We start from the raw sequence: 12902 nt of genomic DNA, 5'->3' as shown, positions 1-12902 counted from the left end.
TTAGCCCCGAATCAGGCATTCAAGAATAATAGGTTGTTCCACCGTCAAGCCAATCAAAGAGAGAGAAAAAAAAAAGGTTCTAAATCGGTCAAATGATTAATCTTAATAGGTCTAACTCTTGGTCGCTTACATCTTTTATGAAAACATTTAAACATAAATAATTGACAATAATAAAATTATTCTTCATTAACTAATTATTATTATAAGCGATCGTTTATAAAAAGACGCGCTCCAAATCATTTATCTTCTCCAAATGAACTAAACCTAAATTGTTATTCGATTAAAAAAAACAGCAACATAGGAACCCACAATTCAGTCAATAGGGATCAATGCACCGTCTTAAATGCTTAAATGCGTTTTACACCATCGTCCAAGTCTCTCTCCAGGATTCAATCATCGACATGTCATCCAAACTGGAAATTAGCAAAATCCGCAAAGAAAACAGAACCGAACCTCTCATACCCTCGCATTGTTTCTGCTTCTCGGCTATAGCTCCTACAGATTTGAATGAGAAATCTGCACTAGAGTTTGCAAACATTTCATAAGGCGAAGTAGAACCGAGTCTGGTTCCCGACAACTTAGGCGAGGACAGTCCACGGCCAGTTCTGGATGGCACCTCAAAAGGGCGCGAGCCGACAAAAGGAAACAGAATGAACCAGCTCAGCGAGGATGTCCCATAATATGATCATGAAAATGCGAAGAGCCAAAACAAATGAACTGACAAAGACAAGACTGCGGAAACACAATGAACCTCACGCGATACAGAACATCCGTTCCAGGTCACAAGAACATCACCCCAGATGTTTGTGTGTCCCATTAAAGCACGGCATTAGATGGTCATGCGACGGACTCGAGTTTTGCTAAGTACTGGTCGAAGGAATGTGTAACAGGGACACACTTGCGGACACACATGGTACTAGAAAACCAAATCTGTTACACGGGCAAGGATCTTAGTTTCACAAGAAAAGAACACCTATGCAACCCAAATTTAGTATTTCGGAGGAGGGTGTTGGGTCGGCAACAATCCAAATCGCTTCTTTAGAAGAACTCTTTGCCTTGAGTACTTGTCATCAGGCGAGAAGCGAGCTGCAGAAAGAACATGAACAGAACATAAATAAAAAGATCAGTCTACGTTGTAGAAACCTTATTAACGAAATTCTGTAGTTTGCTGCATTGCGTGAAGGCATGATTTAAATAATATGGACTAAGAAGACCAGGTGGTTGAAGCATATGTGTTTCATCTCCACTGAACTGCAGCTTCATTGGAGGAGAAAGCGCAGGATAGTTAAGAGTGACATTCGATCTAAGTCCATTAGCATTCAAAGCTAACCATTGCCACTAGACTTCTTAGCTTTGCCAAGATGGACTACAGAGTGCAATAAAATCCAACTTAATATGGACTAATTAGAAGATGGCGGTTGAAGCATATGTGTTTCATCTCCACTGAACTGCAGCTTCATTATAGGGAGAAAGCGCAGGATAGTTAAGAGTAACATTTACTCTAAGTCCATTAGCATTCAAAGCTAATCATTGCCACTAGGCTTCTTAGCTTTGCCAAGATGGACTATGAAGGTCAATAAAATCCAACTTTTCCCATAAGGGCAATAAAATGATCTCAACAGTGGTATAGAAAGAAGATAACTTAGAAAACTGTAACAGCCCTACGTTCAATTAAAAACCATCTCAGTCCAGTGCGATAATCCCACCAGGACCACACAAATATAACAACCAAATACATAACTCAAGAAAAGAAAAGAAAAGATCCAAAGAGGTGACTAACCCGGATGTGCAGATTGTGTAGGGAGACCCAAGGGTGATTCTTTCTGCATACAATAGCGTAGCCACTTTAGAACAGATCGGCAAAATAGTATGGAAGGTAAGAGAGGCACCAAGTGGGCACTAACTGCCACCCAAAAATCAATTACCAATCAAAGCATGCGCTTTATAAAGCGAACAAGCTGGATTCGTGTATCATTTTGTAATTAATTGTCTAAAACTTACAAAAATCACTCTCTGGCAGGATAATTGCATGTTACAATTTGAAAACCAATGCCCCTACCCAATTCTATGAAATGCTGTAAGAGTTCAAGCAACCATTGTAATAGTCAAAAACAATTTTCATTTGCTCACCGCAAGGCATTACTAATACCAAAATCCCCATACATTTGCACAAGGACTCTAAAGCCAAAGCTCTTTTTCCTATTCGATTTGGCAAAGCAAGTAGACATAGAATTCTAAAGCAGAGAACTTTTTCCTTTCCCTTTTCTATTCAGTGAACACGACGGTCTATTTTCCTAAGTAAAGCGTCCAGATGAATCCAATCAGCAGGCACGAGATTAGTAGCTTTACCACCGCAAATAACATATGTATAAAACGCGACAATTTGATACCTAGAAAAAAGGAAAAAGACAGTACCTTGGTGGTGTACACTTTGTCCCCATTATCGTTTATGTAGAACTGAAGATACATCGTGGCTCGATAAAACCTGCAGATGTCGGAGCAGAATCAATGGAAATAGACCAGATCAGCATAAATTCACCATTAATTCGAAAGTAGCTGCTTCAGCTTCAGCCACTCGAATGTTCCAGAAACCGAAATCTAAGCATCCACGCAAAACCATGAACACCCAACAAGCTCATACTGTGTTAACCACTCGAAACTTTGAGTAGATTACAATGGCAAGCTTCCATGTGGTTCATTACGAGCCAAGCAGAAACTTTTGTTTGCGAAAAAACCATCGTTCGAACTCGTAGAACTGGCTACAGAGAGAGAGAGAGAGAGAGAGAGAGAGAGGCATACACAAGGCAAGAACTGAGCAGAGAGAGATTAGACCCGGGTCGGCGGCAACTTCAGCTTCCCTGCGAGTTCTATAGTGGCGCCGAGAGTGCAGGGCAAAACTAGGGCTTACTGCGGAGAGCTTTAGATAGGGTTCAAGGCAGATTTAGTCCTCTAAATTTTGGTGGTTGGGTAATTTGGTCCTCTATGTTTTATTCTATGCAATCAAGTCCTCGAACTTTCTAGATTTGTCTAATTTAATCCCGTAAGTTTAATTTTTTTTTACAATCGAATCCTCTTTTTTTATTTGCATAATCAAATGCTTTCTCATTCAAACTAGAATTTCTTTTTTCTTGTTTTTTGCATTTATTTTCTGATCATTTGATGTCAAACGTGTCATTTTCTATGACATAAACAATGCAAACATCATTACTTGATTGACAGGTCAATTAAAGCGGTTGCCAGAGGATTTATTATGAAGAATTGAGAAAAATTCAAGAATTTGATTATAGAAAACAAAACTTAGATGACTAAATGACATGACTGTAAAAGGTTAGAGGACTTCCCTGAAAAAAAAAAAAACAAAATCTAGAATACCAAATTGGAAATTTATTCTAGATAGGTACGGATCGAACATGCTGTAACTAGCACATAGGGGGAGTTTCTAGCATTGTTAGTCCATCTTTATCGATATCTTTTTCAATACAAAATAGAGTAGACAATTTCTTATGTCACCCATTTAAATGTCACTTCAATTGAGATCATTCATGTCGAACTTAATTGTGTTCATGTGATAAACGCATTTATTTAATGTGAATAAAAAACATGCATGTCTAATCTTTGTAACTTGTTAATTATGTTAAAATGACATTTTCATAATTGTATGATCTGACCCAGTTTAACTTAAACGTTAACTTGTTAATCATATTGACATGTTCAAATATATTTAGGCACGTTTAAATACGCCTGAGCACTTTGTCCGAGGGCTTATTTTTACAAAACATGTTGAGTGATTTGTTTAATAATGTCATGTGTTTGTCTTTCAAAATTACAACAGGTTATTGAAATTAATCATGCTGGAGACCGTGGAGTTTGGCAAATATAATATGTGATTCAAGCATGACAAGAAATCATGAATCCTCATCCCTAACAGAAGTAAGCCCACAAAGACATGCTGGAGAGCAACAACGGTTTACCTCCAGACACCATACCCTATTTTTCCTCTAGCATCTCCTCCTCGTGACCAGGTAGAAATAACAAGATCAATTCGTAAAAATCATTGGTAAGATGATAAATTTTTTTTTATTTATAATTCAGTGACATAGGTATAAAAAAACGGCTACTCAGAGGCTCAAGCTTCATGAACCGATCAAATTCAGGCCCTCGACCTCTGCAGGTAACCTTACCTCAGAGCATTTTGCACACAGTTGGTAAGAACAATTTAGTATACAAACCTAATATTCCTGAAATTAATCCTTTGTAAGGGCTCATGACTACACATTAGAAAATAAGTTGACTCCTTTGCGAGTCATGGTTGCTTGATCTGATTCCCTGCACTCTTTCCTCCCCATTTTCTTCTTCGGTGGCTAACCTCGCGTGGTTCCTGTTGGAGAAAAGGCTCTGAGCATACGATTAGGAAAGCAAACTCGCGGCTCATTAGCCTGAGAAGATTGTCAAGATTGCCAAATTTGTTCCCACTTGAAGTGGGAAAGCCTGCCAGTACTTGCCAAATTTATCCCCACGTTCTGCAAATGCATCAATCATAGTGGGTTCGACCCCAAAAACAACAAAAAAAATCATAGTAGTGTAGTGGAAAACACTGGGGGAAGAGAGAGGAACTATGCTGGCAAACATTAACATTAGAGCTGAGACTGAATAAATGGAGAATTTACCGACTCATCTCAACAAATCCTATTCTAATTCTGAGCTGATGCAATCCAAGATACAACAAGAACACCCTGTACAACTGATAACGATCCTACCTCGAGCTTATCCCAACTTTCCTCCAGATTCCACAAATAAAATACAACAGCCGATCTATGGTGATGAAAATCATTAGCCTATCTGCTATCTTACAAACACTACAATCGTAGACTTATGTTACTTCCATTTGGGATATAAGTTCACCTGCCGCCCTTTGGCGAACTACAGCTTCTGTTTCCTGTCGAACACAAAAATGGAAGTCATATATTGACAAAGTTTCAGCAATAATCAAGATCTATATGCTGCATGCTATCACCTCTCTTTATCTAATAGATGTCAAGCATGTCTTGATGCATCCTCATGCAACTGCGCTGCTCTGACATTGGAATCATCCTGGTCCAATCAAGAAGCAGAAAACCCAACATAAGTGTCTCCATTTAAATGACACAACCATATCCGACTAAATATGGTAAACTCACCCGAATACTGTAAGTAAAACTGCCTGGGGATCTGAAGAAGTCCATCTGTCCCTGCAAGAATAGTCACATAAAATAGTTATGCAAGAGATCTATTAAAAACCCCGTAAACTATTGCAAGCCTGAGATACTTTACCAGCCCATGCATACTCTGCTGAGGAGTGTAGTATCCATCATGACTTGGTGCTATTGAGTTGAGTTGCCCCTGCAACAGTGGAATCCAGATGCTACATTAATACCCAAACCGCACGGTAACAATTATAACATACTTTTCCACTTTCTTTACAACATACCAGCCCTTGAATTGTCTGCTGACTCCCATAGTAATTATCACGAGTAGGTGCCATTAAATTTAGTTGTACCTACAAGAATGTTCCAGCACAAAATTAGCTATACAATGAATTAATAGCACCCCAGATGCAAGCATAAATAACGCCGCCTACCATCCCCGGAACACTCTGCTGAGTGCCATAGTAGCTATCAAGGGTCACTGATCTTGAGGTTAGTTTCTCCTATAAAAAAGAAAGAAAGAGAACTCAACTCAACAACAAGAACCTCCAGCATTTTTCCATTCGGCATATGCCAGCGAAAGTTTTACTGCATTTAGCAAGTCGTCTGAATAAAGGACCCTTTGGTAAAAATAGTGGATTGATCAAACAATATCACTCCAAGATGAAGAACGGGGACAAACCATTTGCTGCAAGCTTTCTTGTGCCCCAACTGTCATTATATCTGGCTCAGAGGTCACCTGTAAAAGAAAGGAATTGGTGTCATAATCAGATAGGAAGAATGCCGGTGAGAAAAAATACCAATGACATTGACAACCAACCTTTCTTTTCTTGGTCGGGTTCTTCTTTTTGTTTGTTTTGCTCATTCCTCTGCCTTGGCTGTCATCTTCTGCACACAATAGACCATGAGTTGCTGATGTGCCGGCTTCAGCAGGACTCTTGTTAATAGTGTTTTGATTAACACAGTTTGCAAAAGCTTCCTCAATTGCCCGCATTGCTAGACTGTAAGCCTCCTGGGACATCGATCCCTCTTCACTCAATCTCATTGCCCGCTGGCATAAATCATTGTACCTCTGTACTCTTGATTGAACCTGTTCAGATTCCTCTGTCATCAAAAGCCTGTTCTTTGCATCTTTGGTCCATCTTTCTAAAATATAAGCAGATGGAATTGCAGAAAGACCACGCATTTGTAGAACAATCAGCGCATGTCGACACAGATAACCTTTGTACTCAAATAACCTGCATGTACAAGAAATTTCTGACTTCATCTCGTTCCACATGACAGTGAAATCTTGGTCCTTCTCCAAATCTTGGACTCTGAAAATCGTGGAGGTCTCATCTTGTCTTTCCTCTTTGGGACGACAAGCAACTGCACCTAGAACCTCAACTTGAAACTTCTTAAGAACTGCATGTGTGTATGATCCCGAAACACTCTTCTCAAATGGAGATGGAGATTTCAGTACAGGTTGCTTACTCCATGTATCAGACTCTCCTTTGCTTTCATCTTCATACCTATCTTGCAGAATTGCTTCATACTGTTTTACAAACTCTTGCACGGTGGTCTTCTTATGTAAATACTTATCAAAGAAGGCATTTACACTATCAACTCGCTGAATGCTACACATTCCAGCAAAGAAAGCATCCTTCAGGAAGGTCGGCACCCAATGCCTGCGATCCTCATACAATGAGCGCATCCATTCATCCTCTCTTAGTTCACATCTGTTTATAATCTTCCACCACCTTTTCTCGAATTCTACCTCTGTCCAAGACCTATTGACACATTTTTCAAATTTTGCCATAAAATTATCATGTCTTTTTATCACATGACCGAGATTGTCAGAAAGCTTCCCCCATATTTGCCACAAACAGAAGCAATGACGAGAATTAGGGAAAACATCTGAAATGACTGTTTTAATGGCTTTGTCTTGATCGGTGATTATTACTTTTGGATGCTGACCACCAACGGCTTTCAACCAAGTTTGCATGAGCCAAGAGTATGTAGCAGCACTTTCATCCGACAATAGTGCACATCCAAGCAACATGAACTGGTAGTGCTGGTTCACGCCAACAAATAAGGCAAGAGGCATCTTGTACTTGCTTCTAATGTAAGTAGTGTCGAAGGAGATTACGTCACTGAGATTACTGTAGTCATGCCTACTCTTTGCATCAACCCAAAGCAAACTTCTAACGCGCTGATCATCAGCCAGGTCAACCGCATGAAAGAAATTTGAATTTGAGCATTGCATCTGTGAGAAGAACTCAAGCAAGATCCTTGCGTCTCCAGCTTCTAATAGAATATTACGACCTTTCTCGAAGGGATTTTTTATGTCATTCTTCAGACCAACCACATTTTTATATTCCGCAAACTGTCTAGCCATTGTGGCATACATCTTTCTCGTCTGTTCACTGATAGCTTGGGCTGGTAAAAGTTCATGGTTATGCTCCTTGAAAAAGCTATGTATAACCCATTTTCCATCTGACCTTCTCTTCACGTGCATACTTGCTTTGCAATCCGTCTTAGCACAAGCTCGCCGACCAGTCGCATTTTCTGGATCTTGCTTGCTTTGGCGGGCCCGAGGCCGATTATAAGACTTGTCATATTCTCTTTTTGTCCCATATCTAGAACACGCAAATTTTGCATCAATAAATTCTCTAGATGTTTTCGAACGACGGCTGTTTTGTATTGCAGTGTTGAAACCCATAGACCGAGCGTACTCCTGATAAAAAGAATAGGCATCTCCATGCGATTCAAACTCCATACCTGAAAGTGGTTCAAGGTTCATATACTCTTTCACCTCTATCATATCTGCTGTGACGGGATTCAGAACACCTCCATCTGAAACATGGGATGCATCTCCAAGATCTGCCAGAGTTGTAGTCACTATATCACCATTATGCAATTTTTCCTGGCCGTTCAACATGTTGTCAATACCATGCGGCTCTCCTTCTTCCTTCTCATGTCCACCGGAAGGTAGCCTGAGATCAATGTTCATGACGTCAAACAATAAGCTCAACAATATGCTATTCTTCGGCACCTGCAAAATGGAGAAAATATAAGGCGTTATAGCAACTTAAAGTACTTAACATGTTAATTTGAGTAATAGCATCCAAAGGACATGACAAACCACACAAGCCCAATATGAATAATTAAAAGTTCTTGTAAGTATCAGCCTCCTTATATGATCCAATCAAAGCACATTCACATTTCAAAAGCATTTTCTTGCCTGCATTGCAAGCATTTACATAAAGTGGCATAGAATCGGCATATGCTGATGGAATTACGCAGCTGCAGAAGCAAACAGCAGCTCATCTCATAGGATGACCCCAATATAAAGAAAATGGACTCATCTAAAACTACCTTGGCAAAGGGAATTGGGTCATGCATATGATCCTTCCGAATTCAAAAGAATAACATAAAGGAAAAGGAAGGAAATGACAACAAATAAATACAAAGGTTCCTTATCTGATTCATGGAATCTGATATTAGCACTGCACTCAGCTCGTATACGAAGTCATTACTTAAAAATGCAGTCAAGTTCATTTCAAAATACATCTGCTCAGGGCTATCTCATGTTCTTCCACTGGTCCTGCATTTACCATCCAGTGGCAGTTGGTGTAGATTTCTTCATTTAGTATGGGAAAAAATGGACAATAAGCCCATTCTGCAATTCTCCACTGCAATGACGAGCTTCTACATCTCTCTTTCAAAAAGCCAAAAAAAAGGACAAAAAAGACACTACTACAGTTCGCAAAATTAGATGAGATAGGGCTCATTCAAACAAATTTCAAGCTTTACTTAGGTAAATCGAATAGGAATCTAAATAGCGAAATTCTGACTCTCACATGATAACCCATAGTAAAGAGAAAGTAAAGAAGCACGTCCCCAAAGGAGAGAAACAGGAGCTAGTTGATTATGTGGGAAGAAGGACACTAGGCATACCATAGAATTCAAAAGGCACATTTTCCCCCACTCCCAGATTCCAGAATTTCTTGACAAAGAAAAATACTTCCATCTCTCCCTACAAATGCCAATGAACAAGATCATCGCCATTTCAATTTGCCGAAACGAAGGCCTGTGCTTTCAACTAGGACTTTCCACCTATCCTAAAGTAACAACAATTGCAGGACTACAGAAGAGGAAAGGAAACCAGAGATTGCAAGTGGCAAACGATCGGAAGCCGAGAAGAAGCAAACACTAGGAGGAGCATTTCAAATCACTACCCAGCAAGAACCTAAACTCCACCGAATGAACCGCCTAAAACCCACGAATTCAGCCGACAAAATCACACACGAAGAAACGAAGACGATCTTTTCCTCTGGTGCCACAGAGAGTAGCAGAGTGAAGCGCGCGTCGACCCGAATTTCGGGCACAAGAAGCTCAATCCGCGATTACACGTCCATAGACACAAGCACCAACCAATTTAAAGTCATTTCAACAATGTCACGCTATTTTATCCATCAATGGCGACGTTCGTGATCGCCACAGACCACGATTCAATGGACAAGAATCGGCCAAGAGAGAGAGAAGCGAGCTGTCTTACAAGTATCGACGAACTGGAGAAGGAAGCAGCGATTGGAGCTTCAACCTCTGGGAAGGAGCGTGGGGATCAGATCTGAGAGAGTGGGGGAGAGGCCGCCTCACGCGAGGGGGAGGAGCGAGTGGGGGTTTGCAGATCTCACGCCGCGTTAGGGCTCCGCCATTCCCATCCGTTTCTCTCTCTCTCTCTCTTCCTGGCCACTCGCCTTTTGCACGCCACTCGCCCACCCCCGCACGCCCCGCGCGTGCCAAACCGCTTCGTCAGTCTCGGGTTGCGGACCGCCCCGCCCCGCCCCGGCGCGTGCCAGCTGCGCCTCCTTTCTTTTTTTTTCGCTAAATTCTTTTTAACGATTTTTTATTTAGATGTAATTAATGATAATCTCTAATCCCACTACACAACTGAAGTATAATAGCTTTTGTATCCCCCTTTCGACATTCCAAAATTATTTGTGTATTAAATGAAAACGGTCTACGTGCCCGGTCTTAATTTTCAAAATAATTACTCAATCTTTCGAGCGCGCGATGAGACTCTTACAAGAAAATATAGATAAAATACCTAATGTACATTATAGTTTGTTTGCATGTAAATTTGTACCATATATAATGAGGAAAATATATAAGAAGTGGACTGAAATTACGTTATAATGATTTGGATTTGAATGTATACCAATCGTGACTTCTATCTTGCTCTTTGCATTTATTGGTTTTGATAAAAATAAGCTTTTCACAAATTCCTAGAAATTGAACCCATGCGAAACATGGGCTAAGTATGTTAGCATCTAAGTAGCACCGATACCAACACACCGATACTTCATTTGTCAAAAATAAAGAATTCCGATACGATGGAACACATTGTATATTAAATGTATGTTTTTCATATGTATATTATAAATTATCATGTATTTATCATGTATATAAAAAAAAAATTAGTGACGAGTTTCTTCTTCTTTTAGGGATTCACGATTAATTTTTTTCTTTTTTGGCTAGCTTGGTAGATTAATTTAGGGATGGCTGGGTATATGATCGAAGTATATGTATTTTTGATAACTTTACATTTTGATCCATAATTTATTGAAAATGCTTAAAATTAATCCCGTGCGTGTCGAAATGCCGTATGGAAATGCTAGACTCGCATGTTATTGGCGTGTCCGGAGAGCCGATCACGTGTCAATCGCATGCAGAAGAGTATCGGGGTGTCGGACATGACGCAATATGACACGAAGACCCCTGGAGAGTGCTAATACTTCCTAGGCTAGCATTATGCATTTGGAAGATGTATTATTAAATAAAATTTTACTAGAATACCGCATAATAATCCCATACAATTCTTCTAGCATAAAAAACGTTAATATGCCTCTGGATCTTAAATTACTACGAATCATTAGTGAAAAGAATCATGCTTCAGTTGCAACTTAATCAACATGAGACGACACATGCCACGTCTATAGTTATGTTGTAAATCAAATGTGATTAATCTCACAAAAAATTGCAAACTGATACACACCAGAGAAATTTATTCCAAGTTAATTTTTTGCCATAAAAAATCTCAAATTGGTATACTTACAATAACTTTACCCCTTGTTAATTTTCATTAAATTTTACCATCAAATTGCTGAGTTGGATGATACACGGGAGTTGATAAGTGTACCGATTTAAGATTTTTACACTATACTACTCACAAGTGTACCGATTTAGAGTTTTTTGTGGCATTAGCCCCAATTTCACAGAAACTAATAGGGATAAATTTATCATACGTGTCTTAGTTTGGGATTTCTAGTGGTAAAAATATTAATTTGGGATAAATTAGCATAAGTGTACCAACTTAAGATTTTTTGTGATTAAAAAACTAGTTTGGGGTAGCTTTGACATAGATATATCATTTTTGGGTTTTTCGGGATATTAATCCAATTAAATAATGATAAGGCAACGGAGATAATGGAAAAAAGGCCATTTGATCTCTAAGTGGGGTTACCGTGAATCCTTGGTGTATTAAGTTCAATTTATTACTTAGCACGAATTAGCAAAAGTTAAGTATTAATCATGATATTTAAATAATTAAACCACTCCGACATTGGTTAATATATATAATGGATTATTGTATTAAAAATTATGATCATAGAACTTAAGATTAGTTGTGGATAGTGAATCCATTATCATTTGCTGTAGTAGTTAAATTTTATAATTTTGTTTCAGACCCAAAAGAAAAATTATAATTTTGGCTAGAGATAATGGAATGCTTATTTTCATTGCCATTGCTTGCTTCCAAAAATGTAATAAAAACCACCGGCGCGTTTATTTCATGAAAAATGAATAATATATAAAGCAATTTCCTAAAAGTAATCACCGTTTTATTTACAAAAATGAATGAACGAAAAATATTTTCATTATTTACGAAAATATTTAGATCTAAATTATTGTTAATAATGAAAATATTTGTAATTGACTAAATTTGTCAAGCGATATTAACGGATTTTTTTTTTAAATATTTTTAAATTATTTATTTTTTGCAAAATAAAAATATACTCTTTGGAAATATGATAGTGGAGTGGCAAGGATTCTTGAAAAGGCGTGTCCACCGCAATTATCCACTTTCTCTCGAATCAACTCTCTCTCGAATCAACTCACTCAACGTTAATGGGAGACCTCCGACGAAGGACCTTTTTCCATGGAAATATGGTGCCGGCGCCAAAAACTTCCTATTTAAACTGTTTTATTTTAGTTCGACCAAAAAGAAAAAACTGTTTTGTTTTATTAATTTTTATCTAAAAAGTTATGTGCTTTTTCTCTATCATCTCTCCGTATTTAAAATAAAACCGACCTTTGAATTTATGTAAATTTTCTAATTAAATCCCTTCGATATTAACCTCCATCAAATTGAATTGAAATCATTGCTGGGTCTTGACAGATTATGATGTGGAAAGTAGGGGTGATCGATCCTATCCCACATTGGAATCGGAAATCGGGTAGGGAGGATCGATTTCTTTTTTTAAAGAAAAGTTATTCGGTGGTTTTCGATTACCTTAAAATCGAGAATCGAACCGATCGTAATCGGTTTTAATTCTATGATATTGGGAACCAAACCAAATTAAATGGGCAAGTTTAATTCGGTTCAGAAGATTTTTGATTTTGATCGATTTATTATGGTCAACCAAATGAAAATGATATTTTCGTGGTGACTTTTGC

At 38.6% G+C, this 12902-nt stretch overlaps 2 protein-coding genes across 4 annotated transcripts in view; both read right to left on the bottom strand.

The window, feature by feature from the left end:
* Positions 1-733: 733 nt before the first annotated feature.
* LOC115750619 (H/ACA ribonucleoprotein complex subunit 3-like protein) lies at positions 734-2960 on the bottom strand. Its single transcript, XM_030688103.1, has 4 exons — positions 2800-2960; positions 2416-2485; positions 1781-1823; positions 734-1086 (listed from the first exon to the last, which is right to left on the bottom strand). Exons 2-4 carry the CDS (start codon positions 2467-2469, stop codon positions 989-991), a joined length of 195 nt encoding a protein of 64 aa, XP_030543963.1. The 5' UTR covers positions 2470-2485; positions 2800-2960; the 3' UTR covers positions 734-988.
* Positions 2961-4612: 1652 nt separating this feature from the next.
* Positions 4613-12902, bottom strand: part of LOC115750563 (protein FAR-RED ELONGATED HYPOCOTYL 3) — an 874908-nt gene continuing 866618 nt past the window's right edge. Inside the window, exons 1-9 of one of the 3 annotated variants that reach the window (XM_030688021.2) lie at positions 9724-9903; positions 6004-8217; positions 5866-5922; positions 5618-5686; positions 5468-5536; positions 5311-5379; positions 5178-5228; positions 5015-5091; positions 4613-4936 (exon numbers count right to left, since the gene is read on the bottom strand). In XM_030688021.2, coding sequence (XP_030543881.1) covers positions 5035-5091; positions 5178-5228; positions 5311-5379; positions 5468-5536; positions 5618-5686; positions 5866-5922; positions 6004-8175 — 2544 coding nt within the window. In that variant the 5' untranslated portion in view covers positions 8176-8217; positions 9724-9903 and the 3' untranslated portion in view covers positions 4613-4936; positions 5015-5034. Of the gene's footprint in view, positions 4937-5014; positions 5092-5177; positions 5229-5310; positions 5380-5467; positions 5537-5617; positions 5687-5865; positions 5923-6003; positions 9438-9723; positions 9904-12902 lie in introns of those variants that run through there. The other 2 variants (XM_048285937.1, XM_048285936.1) reach the window with 2 other exon arrangements.

Source organism: Rhodamnia argentea, chromosome 10, assembly GCF_020921035.1.
Source record: "Rhodamnia argentea isolate NSW1041297 chromosome 10, ASM2092103v1, whole genome shotgun sequence".
Lineage (NCBI taxonomy): Eukaryota > Viridiplantae > Streptophyta > Magnoliopsida > Myrtales > Myrtaceae > Rhodamnia > Rhodamnia argentea.
Note: the sequence above shows the minus strand (reverse complement) of the source record. Positions and strands in the feature narration are given on the sequence as shown.